The sequence below is a fragment of the Anser anser genome, assembly GCF_964211835.1.
Source record: "Anser anser genome assembly, chromosome: 7".
Lineage (NCBI taxonomy): Eukaryota > Metazoa > Chordata > Aves > Anseriformes > Anatidae > Anser > Anser anser.
Window position 1 is genome coordinate 10,388,935 of NC_139727.1, and position 22,359 is coordinate 10,411,293.

The following is a 22,359-nucleotide window of genomic DNA, read 5'->3' on the forward strand; positions in this document are numbered from 1 at the left end:
GGTGAGAAGGAAGTTATGAGCATAGCCTGTTTCAGGCCAAAAGTTCAATGGAAATGCCATCTTGCAAGAACATCATACAGAAATTTCTCCCTCTACTCTCTTCCTCTGACAGACACAGCTAAGGGCTCGGTGTGTTGTCCCTTCAGTCATTCCCATGTCCCACGGCTGTCTGCTTTGAGACATGCAGAGAGGCTTGCTCTGAGCTGATCTGGGTTCAGTGCACATCACTGTCAGAAATCACACAGCCGTTGGAGGGAGGCAGTTCTCTCCCCACCAGTGCCACCGTCCTAAGTACAGAGGACTTCTTGTGGTCAGATATTCAACTTTCCCCATAGTCCAGCAGTTCTGGCTTTTTTTGCATGCTTGGCTTTACTGCCCAGAAGAAGAGAGCCTGTTGTCCCCTGTGTAGCTGTGGAGGTTTGTATAACCAAAAAATGCAAACTGCTGTGCTACACCACACTGCTGAGCTTAGACCCAGTATCACTCTGGTTTCCTTGCGGGTCCACCACTGAATACTTTTCCTCTTGACGTGGTTGCAGCAAGAACTGCTCATAACAAGCCCCCTGGGAATACAGCTGAAAGCAAAGTTTCCCTGTTTGAAAGTTACTGTTAGAAATTCTTCATCTCAAGATTCATGCTAGGAGCAAAACATGGCACCAGCCAGGCACCGAATGTGGCTGGTTGTCACAATGTAATCATGACATTGTTGGAGAAATTGGTGAAGTCAGAGAGCTGGTTAGGTGGGCTCAGCTCATTTTCCTTCTTCCCCTGTGAGACAGAGATGTGAGAATCCCCACTTCATCTTTTTTCTTCTGTGCTCCAGTTAATTTTAAAGAGTTGGTCTGGCACTAGGGCTCCCTGGTCCCAGCTCACACACCAGTGGTGGTAACCTTCTAGATTTTGCTGCTTCCCATTTCCTCTCTGGCTAGGTTTATCTATGTGATGGGATTTGTCTTCTCACTTCACCTGGAGCTATCAGATGTTTGCCACATTTTATTCTGCACAAGCGGAGCTCATTTCTGCTCCCAAGTGCACCAACTTCCAGTAGGTTTGGTGGCTGTAACTCTGGGCTAGCTTTATCCAGTCAGTGCAAACTGTCAGGTACCACCTCTGTTTGGAAATTGCACATCTTCATGGCTCAGCATCATCCCAAGAATGAGTTCCTAAAGGTAACAGGTTGGGTTTTTGAGAGGTCCGTTGTCCTGACTCAAGCAGCACAGTTGTCTTTCCTTGGCAGGAACCAGGAGAAGGCAGGACTTCCTTGCACGTGGTGGTGTCCTTCTCACCTGCACTAGCTGGCAGCATGCAGTACAAAGCCCAAGACTCCTTGCCAAAAAAGTGCCTCTCGTAGCCAGTTCTACTGGAGGGTTTTTCCATTAAGACTGGAAGAATAACCAAGCTTGTCAATCTACTTACAGAAAAGCTATGTCTGTTTTGTGACCAGGGCTGGAGGGATTATGTAACTAAGCTTCTTAGTGGTCTCTTTCTCAGGGGATGGAGAACAGAGGTCTCTAAGCAGTAAGACTGATGCTAATTTTATACAGCCTGAAGAAACAGAGCCAATGTAAGCTGTAAGAAATGAATTGTTCACCAAAAACAATGCAGTATCCGCTTTTATTCACAGGGAGCCAATGCTAAATTCAACCTCCGTCTTGTTGGACCTGGTGGCATCTTCCGAGTCGTTCCCCAAACTGTCCTGAATGAGGCTCAGGTTACGATAATAGTGGAAAATTCTGCTGCTATCGACTATGAAAAATTCAAGGTGTTAACCTTCAAGGTACTTCTGCTTTCTGTGTCTTCTCTGCCTGTGTATCTGATATGTGTATGATGGCTTACATATCTGATGGGATCTATCTTCTCAGTCCACCTGGAGTTGTCTGATGCTTTGTCAATGACATTATATTCCATGTAAAGGACACTCATTTCCACCCTTGGTTCATCAACTTCCGAAAGGTTTAATGGATGCATCTGGATGCAATTTAGTCCAGTCAGTGCAAACTGTTGACTATTATCTCTGTGAAAATTGTACATGCTGTTGGCGCTGAGTCATTCTAGACTGAACCCTAAGGGTGTTATTTCTTCTCTTACAATGATAAATTCACAGGGTGAAATCCTAATTTCTCTGGAGCCAGAAATTCACCTGCTTAGTTCTAAGTAATTTTGTTCATGATCATGCTTTTCAATATTGGCTGGCTGAAGATCCCAGCTGACTGGAAAATTATTTCCCAGAATTGCTCACTGCCTTTGTCAGAGCGTATCTGTATATATGGCCTTTTACAGACTGATCTGGGGCTATCGCACCCATGCTGCAAGCCAGCCATACAAGAACCAGCATACATCTAAAAGCTGGAAACTTGTATTATCACCTTCCCTAATGGATTCATCAATTTATAAATGAGATAATTAAGTAGTATGGTTTGTGTCAGCTGCCTCTGAACATGAGTATAGATGTTTGGTTCTGTCTGCATCAAACAGTGTAGACAATCTCTGTAGTCATAAAAAAAAAAATGTCAAAACTATATAGCTGAGTACAAACATGCCGATTTTCATTTTCTACACAAAAAGGTGTTTTTAGCACAGTTCAGAAGTCAGACTTCCTGGATTTTGTTCTCACCCTTACCACATAGTTTGTTTTGTGTCCTTAGCAAGTCACAGAATTACAGAATATCCTGAGTTGGAAGGGACCCATAAGGATCACTGAGTCCGACTCCTGGCTCTGCACAGAACTACCCAAAAGTCCTTTCACTGCAGTATGCTTCATGTCTCTTCTTGTAATGTTGTACTCAGTTTGAGCTTCATGGGTTATAGATGCTACAAAAATATGATGCATCATTATTGTATCAAAATGAAAGATTCAGAACGGGTTATAAAATGCTACTGAAACTAATTATAATAAGCACACATTTATTCAGGTTAAACTGCCAAAAGACCAGTAAAGAAGCTACACATGGCCTCCTCATGAATGCTAATAGAAATGGAAGCAGTTGATGTGATTAGCCTGAACACTGAAAGAATTAATTACTAGGAAAAAGAATATACATCTTTTTAACTTGAGTAGTTATTCTTTTTTGGGGGGTGGGAAGGGAGGGTGAAATTATTTCTACAGAAGAAGGACTGTACAGCTTTGCTAAAAATGCAGAGCCTTTGTCTAGATTCCAAATGAAGAAGGTGCAGCTGAATGATACGGTAATAATGTATGGCAGCAAATACTTTATAGAGACTTCATTGCCTTCTCCATTTCCCTGAAAAGTTCAAATCGCTTCCTACCCAGCTTTAGTTGCTAAAATAGTCATTCTAGTTAAACTTTGGGGTGAAATAGGTTCTTATTTCTATTTAACACATATCCTACAGCAGCTTTGAGAAGCTATTGTCATTTTTTTTCCCTGTAAACAATGGTCCTGTTCCTCTGGTTTGTTATTTAACAGCAAAATGCCAGAGAGGGATTAAAGTTGATTGGACTGGGAGGTGCACGAAAGAACTACCTGAGGCAAAGGCTACTCGAGAAAATCTGTCGTCCGTTTAGGGCTGGCTTTTAAATACAGTTGGTCGGCATTACCTTCTTCATTTTCAGCTGTCCAAGAGCCAGAGCGTGTTTCCCAAGTTTTGGCAGCTGTGATAATTTGTACCTCTGTGCCCTCCAACCTGGCCTTTTAGAGCTCGAGCCCCTCTGCCAGAGAGGCCAAGTGTCACTGTCCCACTATGATGGGACTTGTTGCCACAGGCTGACCTGCTCTGGGGGCCAAACCACGTCCCTCCCTCCTCCATCAGCTCACAGTACATCCCTCCTTGACAAGAGCCTGGACCTGCTCCTCGCCTTCTACAGACGCTCACATCTCCCGCAGACTGGGACCAGATGAGGCTGCAATTATCTTCAGTTGCCAAAATCAAATCTATTTTAACGAATCACCTGCCACTTTTAAGACTATATCTGTCTACTTTTCTGGCAGTTGTATTAATTGTTGCTGTGTAGTCCTCTGAAGAAACAGTTTTACACTATTTTTTTTCTTCTCTCTGCTTATAATGAACTATATACGACTGCATAATACATTGCAGAGAAGTAATCTGACAAAAATCCCCCCCCGAGGGAAGGAAGATGTTGTCAGTATGTTGACATAGCTGGACTATGACTGCTGAAAGGAGAGGGAATAAAAATGAATGTAAAAAACAAATGAAATGACTAAGCTCTTATAAGATACTTTAGCAGGGGCTGATACCAGCAGCAAAGATTTCGCTGTGGGGATGCTATAATTTAGTTATAGGTCCACGTGTATGATAAGCAGTAGGACTTTATCTATGTGCTGGTTTAGAGCTGAGATTGCTCACAAGCAGATTTGGTGACGTCTGTATGACTACCTTCAAAAATGTAGTTTGGTGAAACACCATCCGAGACTCCCAAGCACACAAGTTAGCACAGAGATGCAGTAACAAACTCCTCTTCTAGAACAGATGTGATCTGTAGTGATTCCAAGCAATCCTTTGGGGCTGAATTCTTCAAGAATCCTGTCACTGTATGTTTTCAACTGTTATAACTGTTTGTAAGGTAGGAAGAGCTCCAGAAGATGGTACTGAAATAGCCTTTTCCCTGCCTACTTAAACTGCTCCCCTCCAAACCCTGTCACCTGTAGGTGACACGAACTTCTCCCAGTCTAGCAGGGCAAGGACTTGAACACAGCATGTGCCTCTCAGCCAGTCAGTGGTGCCACTGCTGGTGGACTTCACACACCACCTGCCTCAGTGGGGAACTGTAACACGGCAGGAGGAAGGCTGAGTGCCCTGCGAGCGGCACGGGGAGGATGAGCTCCAACAGCCTGTGTCTCAGGTGCTGCATGAAGCGAGCAGGAGACACCATGGCAGCCATTCTCTACCATCTGAAGCTCAAAGCTTCCACTATGAAGCTCCTTTAAGAAGTAGTAATATCAGCTTTGTAATAATTTTCTGTGTTTTTTTTTCTTCTTAGCTTCTTGCAATAGAGGTGAACACACCAGAGAGATTCAGCTCAACAGCTGATGTGGTGATACGTTTACTGGATACCAACGACAATGTCCCGAAATTCTCCTCTGACTACTACATTGCCAGGATCCCTGAGAACTCCCCAGGGGGCTCAAACGTAGTTGCTGTAACTGTAAGTTTATTTATCTGTTAAGAAAATACTCTCTTTTCTAACTATTTATGGAGACAGTTCCAATACCTTAAAAATAGTAGACAATGGCACCTCGCAAATATTACCATTCATCTCCAGTTCCTTTCCAGAATCAACAACAAAACATGTTCCAATAAAACAAAATTTTAGGCAAGCGTTCTTCAGAACAACTAATTTACTTTTTTTTTTTTTTTAATTAAAGGCCATCTGCTTTTAAGACAGATCACATGGTCTGTGAGTACTAAGAAAGCCCCAGTCAAATCAATGTCCAGCGGAAAGATTTGGTTCTGACTAAGTGGAATTGGATTTACTGGATTTGCTTGCTTAAGTATGAGTAAAAAGAAAACAAGATGCCTGCTTAGTTAGGTATAAGTCTCCTCCTCCTGGGAGGAATCTGGCTGCTAAATGCATAATTAGACAGTTAATGAAGGCAAAAATATAACACTAAAATGCTTAGAGCTGGGAAAGAAAGATCCCTGTTGAAGTATCGTCTCACTATGGGAAGAATATGCTTATAGATTTTCCTGTGCTCACATTTCCGTAGAAAGAAAATCAGGGAAAATCAGGGCATTACATGGGTCCTGTACTGGAGAAGCATTCCCAGCCATTAGATGCAAGCTGTACCCCTTTAATGCAGCTGCTGGGACTGGAAACATGTCTCATGTCACAAAGCTCCTGGCCACATGGGGATCGGTGGGTGATGCAAGTCACCTTGCAGAGGCCTCGGAGGTAAGGGTGATGGAGGCAGGTTGCCAGAGATCTCCAGCACAGGCTGCAAGTCACAAAGGAAAAGAAATCATCATAGTAAAGTGCTAAAGGCAAATTTGAGAACTGGAAGAATGAAAGAGGAAAAGGAACATAAACACTACAAAAATGGTTGTCAGAGGAAACTAATAGGAATGCTGTAGAGAACACAGACTCCAAACATCACTGTCTTTGCAACAAGGCAAAATAAAAAATTTCTATGAGGTGGGCAGAAAAAAAAAATACAAAAAGTTTGTAAAACGCAGTGAAACTAACCATTCTAAGCCAAGGTATATATAGCATAGCTGAAGTTTCCATGTAAAATTTATTTTCATGTGATAACAACTCAGTGTTTGACCCAGATTCACAAATATACTCCACAAACTAAGATTCTCTGAGTACCCAGAATTACTATTCTGGCAGAAATTCCAGGTGTACAAAATGTTTCAGGAAAAGTTAGGCAGTCCCAGTGTAGACTGTGGTCAAAATTATGGGGTGAGAGAAACTTAAAACATCAGCAAGGCTGATAGCCATGCAGGAATTAAAGACATTGTCCTAGTTTTCAGAAGAAGTAACAAATGTTTAATCAGGAAGATGAGTGAACTAACCACCACCACCAGGAATTTAGATGGCCAGATACAATGGTACAATATAGCATCTCAGAGCTACCAAAGAAACGGGCTTATGGAAATTACTGTCATCCAATCAGTAGCTTTCCAAATCCAGAGCTAAGACTGGAAGCCAACAAGAATCCTGAACAAAGATATCAACTGTTGTAGCGTCTGCATTACTAAAAGTCACACAGACACAAGAGTGATTATCTTCTAAGCAAAGCTAAAATATTATGTATAGTTTTCAATATTTGTTACGTGTTACTTTAAACGGAATTGATTAAAAGAGCGGAACATTAAAAAAATCCTCTATATACAGTAAGTAATTTTGGCCAGGGAATACACATTAATACTAAATTGATAATTAGGAAGGCTTGAGAGTGGGCAGCTTGTGTCATTGGGATTGGCTTCATTTCTTTTAAAGGAAAGATGTGTTAAATGTCAATGAATAGAGCCATCTAGTGGCTTTCTCCCTGCTAGAGCCTCTGGGCACCAGCCTGGCCAGGAGACAGGCAACGTCTTAGCAGCTTAATTGGGACACCCAGTGACATTTCTGTGTGTTAGATTTTGCTGTTTTCTAGGTGCACAATTGTTTGTGTGATTTCCCCCTAAAAATGTTCTGACAAAAGGAGGGAGTTTGGGTTTTTAAGTGATCTGCTTTTCAAAGAAAAATGTCCACACATCTTTTTGCAATTTAGTAAAGGATGACTCTCTTATTTTCTTTTCTTAAGGCTACAGATCCAGATTCAGGGCTTTGGGGAGAAGTCAAGTACTCTATCTATGGAACAGGAGCAGATCTGTAAGTAAAAAATAAAATTAAATAACCTTTAAGGAGAGTATTAAAAAGAATTTAAAAGAGCGGGCTCATTCTTGATCTGCTCATTTCCAAGGACGTTTATGCCATGTTCTTTGAGCTTTGTGGGGAAAAAAAAAAAAAAAAAAAAAAAAAAACAGAAAAAATGGTGTGATCATTAAACATCTGCTTCATCAACCTATGGAATTTTACCCACAAGCACCCAAAGAGATATAAGGCAGCTGAAGTACCAGTACACAGGATCTGTTCAATCACCATCTGAAAAATGCTTCTAAGGGAAATGGGAGATTTTGGTCTAGTTGTCAAAAGTCAATTCTGGGGGAAAAAAATTTCCTTGCTCTTTCACCTACCATTCTATACAGCTGTACAAATAGTTTGGTTTGAACTCTTACCAAAATAAATCAAAGAAGTCAAGACTTCCAAAGATATAAACTTTAGTTTTCAAGGCCAGTTGCACTGGATGTTCGAAGCATCATATATATTTAAAACTTGTAGCCCTACATCAGGGAAGAAGGGAATCTATTGCTTATTTGATTTTGTAATGATGCCTGGTTTCTCCTTGCCTTGGGAACAGTGTGGGGGTAAGAATGTCCTGATATGTTGTTTTTGCCTACACTGCTTCCATCCCAGCAGTTGCCGTGGTCCATCGGTTGGGGCTCCCAGACATCCCTAGCATCATCAGCCATCACAGACATTGCTGCTGGAAGCTGCATCTCCTGGACGTGATGGGGCTGCAGGGCAGAACTTGGAAATGAATAAGCTGTTCAGGCACTCAGCTCCAGAATCTGTTTTTCTCTGTACATTATCCCCTGGAGTTAAAGCTGAACTCCTCTTGTTAGGGTGAAAGCCATTTAGGAGGCACAATCAAAGTCCAAAATCCAAGATGTTAAGGGTGAACCTCTTCTGTAGCCAGAAGGGTACACATATGGGAGCATTTCCAGGATGGATTATTCTGAGCTGCTCAGTAAGTCTTTAAGCTATCTGCAGGCTGCATAGAGGCAAGCAGGCAAAGGTCATGTCGTAGAGGCAGACCTCTCTGATTTAAAGTGTAACTGCTGGTGCAAAGAAGCTTGTGAAGGTTGTTGACAAAGGATTAAAAAAAAAAAAAAAGGCAGGTGCAAAAAAAAAAAAAAGCAGGTGCAACTTTCTTCTGATTGGAGTTGTGGGGATGTTCAGGCTCACCATTCTTATGCTATTGAATGAGGAAATAAGGATGTAAAGGCACTTTTCCCCTTCTTAAATATGATTTTTTTTCTTTTGCTTGTGCCAGATTGGCATGGCTCTCCAAGGCTGGATTGATTTCCTAAACATTGAACCTCCAGATATGCTGAACACATAGATTTGAGATTTTCAATTAGGAGCATGTTTTTTCATCACAGGGTTGCATCAGTGGAAATGCAGTTGCATTGGCAGAAAGATGAGTTTTACCTGAGTAAGAGGAATAGTGTTAGTTGTTGAAAACATAACCATTACGTCAGTAATTCTCCATCCAAAGTGACACTGGGAGTGGGGTACACTGCTGCAATCTCTTCACATCTCACTGCTTCTGTTCTTCCACTAAAATGGCAATGATGAGAGTTCTGTCTGTGTGCTGAGGCTGGGTTGGGCACTAAAGAGGCACTCAGCACAGGCACTGTCTCCTACCAAGAGTTTGCACAGCTCTTTCCACCTCCAGGTCCTAGCTTTCATCAAGACTTGTATTTGTATTTAACAGAGTAATGCTAACAATTGATGATTCTGGATTACTAAGTGCATGTTTTATAATCACTCTCAATTACGCTCACAGTTGAGATACAGAAAATATTTTGTCACCCTTTAAATTAATTAAAGGAGATATACAAAACCTTTTGTATTTGTTAAAATATGTATTTGTATTTTGTATTTGTTAAAAACCCTGTTTGGAGCCTATGTTGGTAGTCCATTTACAAAAGACACTGCGTTGGTATCTTCTCTGTAAATCTCAGCTTTCGCATGTCACTTTTGATAGTGTCTCAATTACAAATGTGTAGAAGTGAACTTGCTACAGATAAATCTGAACACCCTCTCCATCCCAGTGCCAGTCTGTGGAAAAGTGATGATTTTTGGAGGACATAATGTGCCCTGCACTTCTGGGGATTTGAAAGCAGCCATTTTTCTTACCCATTCTGAGAAGCAAAGAGTTTAAACATGATATGCAGCAAACTTCCCTTAGCTGTTGAGGAGATATCAATCAATTTTAATTTATTCAGGACATTATCAAATACATTGTACTTATAAACTGAATAAATAGGCAGTTCCTTAATGTTTTAACATGAAGAAATTATTCTGGAGGAAGGCCATCGAGCTGAGCATTTATTTAGGACAAAGCCTTTAACAGAAAATGCAGCTAAAATGGCTAGCGCACAATTAATAGAAAAACACCAGACACTGTGGTGTTCACATCACACTCTGTGGTTTTCAAGCCTAAAGGAACAAGCCAAAGATAGGTAGAGTGAATGATTCAGAAACATCAGCCTGACAGGAGGAAGGTGAAGAATACCAGTCTTTGATCTTTGGGCACAGTATTTCAGTGTTTAGAACCCACCTTTGCCCCAGGCTATAAATATATGTTAGGTTTCAAAAAAAAAAAAACACTCAAAATCTCTCCGTACTTCTTTTTTCAGGTTCCTAATCCACCCATCAACAGGTATAATTTACACCCAGCCCTGGGCTGTATTAGATGCTGAAGTGAACTCTAAGTATAATTTCTATGTGAAAGCAGAGGACACAGATGGGAAGTACAGCCTGGCTGAAGTGTTCATCACTGTGCTAGATGTCAATGACCACTCTCCAGAGTTCAATGAAAACATCCAGGAAAAGACGATGATCATCGGGTCACCAGTGAAGATAGAGGTGAGAAACAACACAGTGTGTCACAAAGCAGAGTGCCTTGGAAAAGCCCCAGCTATGCAGTTTATTGCTCAGGGATCATGATGAATGCCTGAAAGTTGGCTTTTCCTGAGGCTTTATTCTGCACATCCGTTTGTACGTAACAAATGGATTAAAGCATGGAATAATAGTATTTACAGACTGCTGAGAAAGAGAAATAAATTCTGTAGGCAAAAGATAAAGTTCTGTTACAGTATTTGAACCATTAGCTGGTGGAGGATTCTAGATTGTACAGTGATCATAAGAAGCCCAAGTAAGATGAATGGATGAAAGTACAGGGTTTTGAATACTTAACCTCCCTGCCATGCCATTGTGCTCAACCACACAACTTCATCCCCTTCACTTTGCAGAACTATGTATAGTGATCCAGTGCAGAACAGGAGGTTAAAAAACATTGCAATAGCAATTCACAGGCAAAGGAGCAGAACATCCGATGTTACACATATTTGAATGCATATAGTCAAGCCTGATTATGCAACACCTAACACTAGCAGAATAAATACCACAGCAAAAAACTTAAGGCAGCTATAGCTTAGTGTGTGTGGAGCTAATTCCATTGTTCTCTATTAATTTCAACATTTGTCCATGATGCTGTGTGAGAAAGTCCCTAGCAATAGACCGTTTACAGTCTACAGATAGGTTATGCTTCTGCTTTTCATCTTCTTCCCTTTAATCTTGAATAGAAATCATTTATACAAAAAGAACTCTAGCCCTGCTATTTTTCATTAGAAAATGTAGCATAGCTGATACCAGGAAAGGCGAGTTTGTTTCCAAGACTAAACAAAAACAGTCAGTAATTTTACCACATGGATATTATCAGAAGTGAATGCCCAGAAACTTTTAGAGTTTTGTCTTCAGGCAAAACAATAACATCTTTGTTTTTTACGTTTCCTCCACCAGGCTATAGATCAAGATGCAGAAGAACCCAACAACATTGTGGATTATTCCATCATGCAGGCAGACCCAGCCAATGTGTTTGATATAGACCAAAGCACTGGGGAAATCAAGCTGAAATCTTATATCCGTTCCCTGGACATCATCCACAACATTACAAAAAACAAAGACTGTATATGGTCAGTGGTGGTGCAGGCCAAAGACCGAGGCTCCCCTTCCTTCAGCACCACAGCAGTTCTGAAGATCGATATCACAGAGGAGGTAAGCAAATATTTTAGAAAAATCCTAAACGGTGCTGGGGCGATTCTTGATCAAGAACAACTATCAGAGTACTTTGGGGCTGACCCAATGTTAAAGTCTATCATTAAGAGTATTACCAAAATGCATCTTAAACACACACAGGCACAGGGCATCAACCACCTCTCTAGGAAAACTGTTCCCATGTCTAACTGCCCTCTTGATAAACAAGTTTTTCTAAATGTCTAGTCTGAACCTCTGCTGACACAGCTTTGAGCCATTCATGTGCATCCTCCCACTAGATACCAGGGAGAAAAGATGAGCACCTCCCTCTCTCTACTTCCCCTCCTCAGGAAGTTGTAGAGAGCAATGAGATCACCCCTCAACCTCCTCTTCTCCAAGTTTAACAAACCCAGTGTCCTCAGCTGCTCCTCATAGGACATGCCTTGCAGACCTTTAATGATGAGTTTCTTGCATTTGATTGTTGGAGATAGATACGAATTAAGGACTATAGACTCCTGAGAGTAAAGGTAAATCCTAACTGCTAAATCTCTGATCTTTTGTTTACATTCAGGAGAAGAAAACAATCCTCCCCCCCGCCCCAAAAAAGTTTAATAGAAAGTAACTGGGGCCAGAGTGAAATATATTAGACCTTTTTTGCAAGTCAAAATTAGTGACATAGGAAAAGTGAGCAAACTTTATCGAAGTGCTTTAAGTAAATAGAAATTTGGATGTGAGTTTAATAATTGCAGTATTATTAGCAGACAAAAGACCACTGTAAAAGATAGCAAACATATGTTGAGAGTGTCCTGTTAGTCCAACTTCTTCATCCACCAAAGGACAGGCAGCAATTTATGCTCAGCAGTGCATGCTTGTGTGATTTTTATTTATCGTAACTGCCTTGCTATGCCTTTAAGTAAGTACCAGCAGGAAGGAAATGGGCTTTAATGTAAATGAGAAACACGTCATTAGCGTGACAGTCTCTGGACCAGATGCATACTGGGCAAAGATGCAAATCTCTTCCTACAGACAGCAGCTGGCCTTCTCTCTTTTTTTCTCTTTCTCTTTTTTTTTTTTCCTCTTTCTCCAATGGAAACCATAAGTTTTGGTGGGTTTTATGCAACAAATAAGAATTTCTACCCACAGCCAACAGCAGAAAAGCCCACCCTCACTGTCTGCCTTCCAGGCTCACCCTGCACCTTCTTACTAGGGGCATTTTGTCGGAGTGTGTGGCACCAGCTGGCCTCAGGCACTGTCCCCAGCTGTTGGCCCCAGAGTACAGGTGAGGTGGAAATGGAGGTTCCCCATATCCACCAGCTCTCCCTCCCCTCTCCGGGGTGCAGAGATGAGCTGTTTACCAGTCTGTTAGTGTGTGGGGCTAGGGCTGAGGGATATCAAGGAGAGTGCGAGTACCCACACTTCCTCTGCTGGGGGATTTATGTCCCTGAACCAGGCCTTCCTCCTTCTATACGGGCCGATGAAGGATATCTAGAAGGAAAAAAAGAGCACCTGGTGCATTGGGATGGAGAGTTTCTTGGATTTCCTTCTAGTGTGTGAAGTAACATAAGCAAGTGATGAAAAGAAGTTGTCTCCTCCAACATCTCCTCTCTGCTCCTTTTTGTCCCGGGTGTGCACAAAGTGAGGGAGCTCCCCCTTAATAAAGTGTAAAAGGGAAGCGGAGAGGGCTCTGAAGACCTGGATTCTTCTCAGACATAGCTATTCCTTCCTCCCATGCTCTTCTCCCTGGCAAGGCCTAGCACGTATGCTGAAATAGCAACAACATCCTCTCTCTGTACTTGAGTACGTCTCTTCAGCAGGACCTGCAGCACTAATCTTATGTCATGTCCTCTGTAAGCTTCTGTGCAATTCTCCACTACTTCTTTCATTGCTTGTAATGATTTGAGTTGTGGTTTTTTTTTGTTCGTTTGTTTTTTTATCCAAGAGCATCACATCTCCTTGAAAAAGCACTCAAGTTCCAGCTTCCATGTGGATGAGGTACCGTGGTGGTGCAGGAAGCTCTTGCTCATTCCCAGTGTCCCAGACAAAACAGTCACTGCTAGTGCTTGGTGCAGGAGGCAGTCTCTTGGTAGAGGGACATTGTGTGCGCTCTCTTTCTCTCTCTCTCTCTCTATTTGACTGTTACGAATCTACGTGTCGTCCTTCCATGCTCCAGCTGCATAAAGTCTCTCTTAGTTAGCTGTTTGGTGGGTATTTACGTATTACTGATTTTGGATAAGGAAGATATTTTTGAATGCATCCTCCAGAGGTTTCCTGCAGTGTTAATCACACCAAGTAATTAAACAGGCATATTTTCTGATTAACATTTACCATTGCAATTAGCGCAAGGCTGTGCCCTTCGAGATAGATGCCTTGTGGCTAAGTTCAGCAGTATTGCACATCAAAAGGACCTTTTGCTGTTGGAACAGTACAGCAATAAAAAATTCCAGAGGCCTTTTAATTTAACTGAGTCTGTTTTTATGGAAATTGCTATTGAATGGCATCTGTTAATCTCCTATCCTTTCTCAACAGAATAAGAAGCATATGCTGAAAAAGCGATGTTTTTTGCACCCTAATGTCACCAAAAAAATCTATTCCTGCTGCCCATGATTTTCACTGGTAGCTGATCCCCCAATCCTGATCCTGAAGGTTGGCCTGATGGGGGATCCCCCTGCCTCCTCGTGACTCCGCTGAGGTTCTGCAAGGATACGGGGGCGTTTATTTACAGCTCTTCACGGCCTGGAGCTTTAGTCCACATTTAGAGAGCATAATCTGTGACACCTTTGGTTCTTAATAGCTTTGGTCACTGATTTAGACTTCTAAATATACGTGATGAGTACATTCCACTGATTTAAAGGTTCAACAAACTCACAGAAGGTGTATTTCCTCCTCTCTTACACACTCCACAACCATCCCTGTAAGGAGACTAGGTCTAATCTGAGGCAAAACCCAAGAAATGCTAAAAATGTGGAAATGGACTCCTCAGAACTGGCTGGTTCGTTTTACAGATGCACTTGCTCAAGTCAACACAACCTGATTTGTCTATAATCTGTGATAGCTTGGGCTCTTAACAGCTTCACCCGCTTACTGAGACTTCTAAATATAGCTGACGAGCCTTAGCTGCTCTCATGGTTAAACAGCTCAACCACACGCTCCTGTTGGGTCCAACTTCAAGATAATGCACTGCCCACTTGTTCTGCGTGCTGCAACCCACGCACTACAAAAGGCTCTTGAGAAGCTGCCAGGAGGTGTGGATGTCTGCGTGCTGTGGACTGTTGTGGCAGAAGAGTGAAAAGTGAAGGAAGTAAGTCACCCTTTCAGTAGCAAAAGGAGACATGAGCATCTTCTTTGGTAAACTTGGGGTTTTGAGGAGGAAGCCACTGTGGAGGAAGGATGGTGAGAATAAGGCCCGTGTTCTGCAGAGAGGTGTTTTCCCCAGTCTGCCTTTCAGGTTCACAGCCTGAAGCATTTACCTGTCCTTAACCTGCACAGTGCTGAGTTCATGAAACCAGCTTCAAAGGCACATGTCAGTGTTGGAAACCAGCCCCTCAAAAGCTGGCAAGTCCCAGGGGTGCTGAGCTGGGCACCTCAGCACACTGAGGGACGCTGTCTGAGGAGCTTCCCTGCAGGGGACAGATGGCTGCAAGATTTCTGCATGAGAAGCCCAGGACCACACGTGCGTGTTAAATGAGGAATAGCTCATGGCGTGTTTTATTCCAAACAGTTGCTTTAATCTCTTTAATTGCATTCTTGTCCCAGGATTGGACATCCCTTTTCTCAAAGCTGATACAAGCCTAGCTACTTCCAAACTTCTGCCACAGTTCTGAACTGTCTGCCAACCCTTCTCTGGGCTGGTTCTCATTATAGCTGTGAAATGACAGCAGAAGAACCATCAGAACATTATCTTTTGTGAGCAGTGGTATTTTTAACTCCTGTAATGGCTATTGTGAAAGAGAGCATTTCTTACGTGTTTAGGCCCAGAAATATGACAGTGTTTCCCATTACAGCTTTGATTTCATTGTGCATCTGCCATTGTTTAATCTGTTCAAGAAAAAATCAGCGCTTTCCAAAATGCAACATGCCTCCTAGGGAAAAAATACCAGCTAAATAAATTACAAAGTGGCGCTATTTGATGACCCAGTTCTGACGCACCGCTGGTAATGGTGCAGTGCCTTGAAGGTGCTTCGGTTGTGCAGGGAAGTGCTCAGAGACAAGGTGCTTAAACTTAGGTGTCCAAATGCTCCCACACTTTCACTGTAAGAGGGTGCTCAAACCTCTCTCAGACCTGGACTCTGCATTACCTGACTGGGTCACGGTGATGACACAGACAGGATGTCAAAGCTTTTTGGTGACAAATGCACTTACCGTAAGCCTGTCTGCAGGACAGCTAAGATGATGACGTTCCAGGCTTGTTTTGCAAATCACTCTTCCCATTTATCCTGTGAATGTCATGCCTACAACAAACAGCAATTTTACCACTGTATGCTTACAAAATGCCTCATGTTTTTATGCAAACATCACCGAACAGTTGTCATCCAAGGCTTATTCTAGGCAAAGCTTTGTATAGTAGCAGCCCAGTAATTAAAACATAGGCTGAACCAGCTAACTATTAATGGGTTTAGCTTCGGTATTAATCATGTCTTCATACCTGGAAGCTCTGAACAAGTATCAAACTTAGCGAGATGAGGGGAAGTTGAATGAAACTGTGTTCTGAAACTCACATCAGTTCTCATCCTGGAATCATTGTACACTGACAACATGGGACACATACTTCTGTCTAATCCCATTTATTCAAGATTTGCAAATAGCTAGTCAAATAATTATTACTGATCTATAGCATCTTCTTAAGTATATGTCATCTTTCTCGTGTTGGTTCTATATTATGTAGCCGTCCGTACCACACTACAGAATAGATCTTGACAACACTCAAAAGTGGACTCATTTCAGGTCATGTACTACCTAGCAGGGTTTGTCTGACACTTAATTCATCAGATTTTCACATGAAGTTAAGGTAAGCTAGGGTAGAATTTCTGCCATCTGATGGAATTTAAGTACACAAAATCTATGTAATGCACAACAGCAAGCTGATGTTGAATCCAAGGTCTGACAGTCATGGGCTGCTTTGCTTTTTCTAGCTCAGGTCTGTTGCTCATTGAATAATGGAAAAACTTTGCACAACAACAACAAAAAAAAAAAAAAGAAAATTGGTCCCTACTTTTAAGGTAAGGTGGTCCATGACTTTCAATAGCACGTATTTGCCCATTTCTCTTTGACAATAGGAAACATTCAGGTTATGGGAACAATGGTCTTGGATAATATGCTTGAGGTAGGTTGTGAAAATGCAGAAGTGAAGTGAAGACACTCAGCTCCCTTTATTTTCCATGCTATCTGTTCCATAAACATCTCACCCTAGCTCCCTAGTTGTATTTATAACAGATACCCACCTCTTTCAAATACAACCATGCATGGGTTGACCGTTTCTCTTATTTTTGACATTTCCAGATCAAGTCCAGGGTAAAATCCTATATTTTAGGCCTCAAGAAGCGTCCATGGACGATATTTGGAATTTGCATGAGTGGCGTCCTTTCCACCATTTCTGTAACAATGGTGATCTCCACCATCATGTACTGGAAAAGTGTGAAAAGATCCAAGCTCCACCCACAGGGCAAAATCCGCAAAATTATACGGGGACCTCCGAGACGCACAGTGTGCTAAGCTGCAAAATGAACTGGTCATTCATTTGTCCTTAATATGCCATATGTAGCTTACGTCACTGCTTATTTCTCTTATTTCTGAAAACAAAGCTCTTTAGCTCTAATCATGTCCCTTATCTCAAAGAGTTTTGTTATGTCTGTAAAAGAGTACTTGAAAACAGAATGCAGCACATACCTGCTAACTACTCATTTGTACGCTGTAATTTTATAAAGTGCAGTTTTCTCATAATCTTTTAAATGCCATTTTCAGTAATAGTCCTATAAACTGCATCACCGTATCACCTGCGGCTGTTTTTGAAAGATCATTTTCTACTCATAAACTTCTGTTTGGGTTCAACGCTATTATTCCTAGGAAATTATTTCTGAAATATAGTACAACAATACAGCTGCAGATCCCAGAGCCAATTATTTTCTTGCTCAGTTCTTGCAAGTTAAACAAACACTATGGTGATACGCAGGAATCTGCCCTAATATGGCAGGAATACTCCTGTAAGCTTTCGTGTTTGACGGCCATCCTTCTCACAACACTGCAGCGCTTGCCCAGTCTACTGCTCTAAATTGTGCAAAGCTGGACCGGCTCTTTGACTCTCACTTTTCTTTAGAGACAACTTCCAGTAGTGGTCCCTGCTTGTTACATATTTTGGACAAATGAAATTTCTAGGTCGCTGTCTGTCCCACAGAGTAAGTCATGTGTTTTCTTTGTACTCTTTTACAGACTCTTCACAAAGGGCCTATGGCCGCCTTTTTGATGCAAACTAAAGATAACCCCATGAAAGCCTTAGGAGTGCTAGCTGGTGTCATGGGCATAATGGTGCTGATAACTATCATGATCTCTACTGCCATGTTCTGGCGCAATAAGCGCTCCAACAAAATCATGCCGGTAAGAAGGATCATAAAAAAGAGGCAGACCCAGCCATCCCGCACAGTGAGGATGGAGTGGCTGAAGTTCAAGAGGCCCAGCAATGCCGCGGAGAAGTTTGTCGTTGAGGATGATGCCCAGAGCCTGCAGAACGAGAACAGCAACAACAATGTCCAGGTTGCCCCTGTGCCACCGGCCGCCCCCGTGCCCCCGCCGCCCCCTGCCCTGGCTCCCAGCGGGGACGCCTCGGGGTGGCGGGTGCCGACCGTGTCCGGCTCCCTCACCCCCAAGTTCATCAACAAGCAGCTGAAGAAGCGAGGTCACAGCAGCGCCCACAACGCCCTGGTCTCAGAGCTCAAAATGAGGTTTGAGAAGAGGAACGCAGCTATCGGCGAGCCCCACATCTAGGTGCTCTCAGCAGCCCCAGAGACTGCGCCTTGTGGCTGTGCGTGGATATATTACGTGCCGTGGTCCTCCCTGTGTCTGTCAGCACCCTGTGAACTGAGAGCAGCTTCTTGCTCTGATAGCCCCCCTCACCTTCTGAAAGTATTACATGCTACGAAGTCGCCCCACCTGTACCAAACGCTGCGGTCCATGCCCACTTAGGACTGCAGTTCCTTTGTGTCGTGTCCCAGTGCTGGTTCCACCCTGCAGCTGTCTGAGGGTGCTCAGTACGCCCTCATGCCAGGCAGAATCTCCCCAAGCGACCAGCGGCTCAGGTTGCCCCTGTTCGGGAAGCTCTTAGCCGGAGTCCTGCTCTTCAACAAGGTGCTCTGCAGCCGAGGTGCTGGCAGATGCCACTTCTTGTCTGGTCCGGCAGGGGGGTCTGAGGTGTCCGAAAACCCACCTCAACTCCCAGGCCCAGCTTTGAAGATGCTGGTCTGGCTGTGGCACCAGGGTCGGTGTGCAGGTCTCCTGGAGCAGCGGCACAGCACGCCGAGAGTGGGCTGCAGGTAGGTGGTGCCTGCTGCCCTTGGGGCGCGACGTGCAAGGCAGCAGCTGGTGGAACGATGTGCTGACGGCCTCGGTACCCCTCATCCTGCAGGTAAGCGGGCAGGCTTGGAGAAGTTCTTCACTTTCCTGCAGCTTATGCTGGATTCTGCCAAAGCACATTGGCATGATGCTGCGCTTCACCTCCACCCTGGACTTGCCTGCTAATCAGGGGATGGGCGGACCATCCAGGGCAGGATGCAAGCACAGAAATTCAGTAGCAGCACTCGCTCGATACTGCCTCCTTCCAACACCGCATCCCCTAATGAGAGGCAGGCCAGCAGGAGGACTTGATTAAAGCAGCGGGGAAGATAAGGTAAAGGCGAGAGAAAAAGGATAAGTGAAAAATAGAGACAAGTGCTGGAAAGTCACATATGTCGGTCAGGGATGTGTCTGGAAAGATTTTTTTTTTTAATGCTGCTAGCAGGAGGTGTCGAATGTATTTCATCACCTCTCCTGGCTTGCTCCAGGGACTGGTGAGTGCAAAAGGAAGTTTCCATAAAATATTCTAGCTTGTCCTAGCAGCATTTTTGACTGAATTATGCAACAGCTAACTGGAAAGGCGATGGGGAGGATGACAAGTTTTTCCTGTTAGGTGACAGTAAAAAGGCACTGAAGGCAGAGCAGTTTTTTTTACTGGCCCTCCCCACAGTTTCTCTCTCATGTTCGTTTCTGAGGAGGTGTTTTTCAGCTGGGCCTGGCTGTTTCCTGTCACCTGGGGAGAAGGCAGTGTGCACCAGTCTCGCTGGGGGGCAGCGCCCTGTGCTCAAGCCCTGGCCCTGTAAGGCAGCTGCGCTGGCTGCCGTGGGTTTGCTGTCGTGGATGGACACCATGAGCATCAAGACAGGGAGCAAACCCTAAGTGACAGGATGTGGTGTTCATTCGAGGGCTGCTTTTTGTCCTTTCAGCTGGACCAGCGGACCTCCTCCTCTGGGGCTCCTCTTCCTTCGCCCCATTAGCTGGTCTTATTCCCTTCAGCTGCACCAGGGTTTTATCACCTTAGGAGATAGCCAGTTCAATGAGAAATCACCCGCTTACAGAGAAAAGAATCCTCTATTTTTTAACTTCCATTTACTCCACCCTGCAGCCAGAGGGTGACCATGGTTCTTGTCGCCCACGGGCTGAGCCAGGAGCTACAGCTGAGAGGGGCCGCAGGGCCCGGTGCTGCCCTGAGTTTGCTGCATAAGCAGGCACCAGCCCTGGTGGTGCCGGGCTTCGGGCCGTGCCTCTGCGCTGGGTCTCCTCGCAGCACGAGCCATCGGGCCCAGCTCCCCAGGCACGCAGTGCGTCAGGGCTCAGCTCCGGCTCCTCGCAGGTCAGGGACTGAGGGCTGCAGGGCAGCAAGGAGCAGCAGTCTGCCTGGTTTGGGGAGGAACACAGAATGCACACTTGAATGTTTCTCTGAGGTGGCCCCTTGGTATGGGACCACACAAGGAGCTGCGTGGGGAGCCATGCAGCTGTAAAACTTGTCTGTAAGGACAGCTTAGTCTGAGTGCCCTGAACCAGGCAGAGGCTTTGTTGGGAGCAGAGGCAGTGGCAGGGGAGTGGTGGAGGCCTGGCAGGGAGCAGCGTGGCAGCACAGCAACCCTTGCTGGTGCTGATGGCTCCTTTCCCAACGTGTCTTTCATTTCCTCCACCCTTTTCCTGCCTTCCCTCAGGGCCCGTTGCTTACCCCTGCTGCTGGCTCCCAGGCCCTTGCGTTGTGCGCTGCGTCCACCTCATCCTCTGGCCCTGAGCCGGTTGGAGGGAGGGGACACGCGGCCCCTGTCACCGCTGCTCAGCCCTGGTCCCACTCCTGCGGCCCCCACAGGCTCCTTTCGCTGGCTGTGTCTCCTGCAGGTTCTGCAATGTTTCATGGGGCACCAAAGGCTTGTGATCTATTCCCCGTACTACGGTTTTCCTGATGTCGTGTTGAAGCCAGTATTCAGTGGTCATTCTCAGATGAGGAAAGCCTGTAAAGACCATTCGAATAAGTGAGATTTAGCAGGAATTACAGGCTTAGTGTTAGAGACTATATTTAAGAGGGAATAAAGTTGTTTTATTACTATGTTGTGAGACTTTTCCAGTTGCTTTGTACTTCAACTTCAGAGTTGTTTTTTTTTATAAATTAAAAAAAAATTACAAATGGTTCTTCTCATGGTGTATTTCTGCTGGCAGAGATGCCTTTTTGGTTGCTTGCTGTGTGACCACTGCCAGGACGGCAGAAATGCTCAGCACCCGGCTGTAGCACAGCCCCAGGGGCAGGCATGCTACTCGCCCGGCAGCAGGTTTCAGTTTTGATGCCAGCACCCACCAGGCATGCAATAAAGTACTCGCATCCTGCGCGTGATCATCAGAGGTTTTGTCTTTCCCTGGCCTTGTCCTTGCTGTGATTCAGCCTCCTTGCTCCTCCCTCCCCATCGTGTGCAGACCCAGTCTGCCCCCCCAGATCATCCCCACAGCAGCCGCAGTTCCTTGCCACCTCCAACCGCCTCAGGAAGCCGGAGTGCCCTCCTTCCTGCAGGGCGGTGTGAAAGGGTTCCTCTTCTAAACCAGGGGCTGAGAAATCAGGCTGCAGTGGTGGGAAATAATCAGCCTGCCTCATTTTTGACATTCCATCTCTCACCTTTGTGTAGATAGGGAGCTCCACTCATTTACAGTGAGCTTGTGTTAGGAAGGTTGTTAGGAAGGTTTTATTTGACTTCTTGTCTTCGTTTGCATAGCAAATGCAAGATCATGAAGTCAGGTTTTATTTTAAAGTTCTATATTTGTGCATGAAGAGGAAAGGAAGTCTCACCTTACAGGGGGGTTTTGACTGCATCAAGCAGAAGTCCCCTCAGCAGCGTTGCCAACACTGGAGTGGCACTTTCAGTGCCTCAGAGCCTCGGCTTTAATCACCAGAGTGAGCTCGGCCCCCCCCGAGCTGAAGGCTCCCAGCACGGCAAAGCCCAGCAGGGCCATCTGCCACTGCGCCGAGCGCTGGATGAGACGCGGAGGCACCAGCTCATCCTGCTGTGTGCTCTCCATCCCTGCAGGGGTTTCTCCAGGCTGTGGCTGTCACCCCACTGGGCTGGCTGCTTCTGAAGGGCTGCGGGGGCCCTCACTTGGGGAGTACAGGTAAGGAGGGCCTGGAGCCACCCTTCCCTGCAGTGGTGCCCATTGCTCCTCAGCACTCAGGTTTTTTGCAAATTGTAACGGTAAAAGAACAAAAATACAGCAGAGGACATTGCACATTGTGAAAATCAGTCGTGTTTATTACATTTACACTAACACACTAACAAGCCTCTTTAAGTATAACATCAAAAGTCAGCATCGACAAAACATGTTTTTTAAAAGCCATGCAGTAAGTTGCAGCAGATGGTGGAGGTGCTGGGGAAGGAAACGTGGGGACCTGAGGCTGTGCAGCATGGAACACACACAACCAAGTGTAGCTTTTGTCGCCAAAACACAACTAGAAAGGCAAACTGCCACAC

At 44.5% G+C, this 22,359-nt stretch overlaps 1 protein-coding gene across 2 annotated transcripts in view; it reads left to right on the forward strand.

The window, feature by feature from the left end:
- The window catches only part of CDHR1 (cadherin related family member 1), a 76,488-nt gene extending 55,143 nt beyond the window's left edge, over nt 1-21,345 (forward strand). For both annotated transcript variants that reach the window (XM_083845327.1, XM_083845328.1), the window contains 6 exons: nt 1,625-1,777; nt 4,958-5,122; nt 7,227-7,294; nt 9,952-10,180; nt 11,117-11,371; nt 17,774-21,345. In XM_083845327.1, the coding sequence (XP_083701453.1) occupies nt 1,625-1,777; nt 4,958-5,122; nt 7,227-7,294; nt 9,952-10,180; nt 11,117-11,371; nt 17,774-18,325 (1,422 nt within the window). In that variant the 3' untranslated portion in view covers nt 18,326-21,345. The remainder of the gene's footprint in view (nt 1-1,624; nt 1,778-4,957; nt 5,123-7,226; nt 7,295-9,951; nt 10,181-11,116; nt 11,372-17,773) is intronic.
- The last annotated feature ends 1,014 nt before the right edge of the window (nt 21,346-22,359 follow it).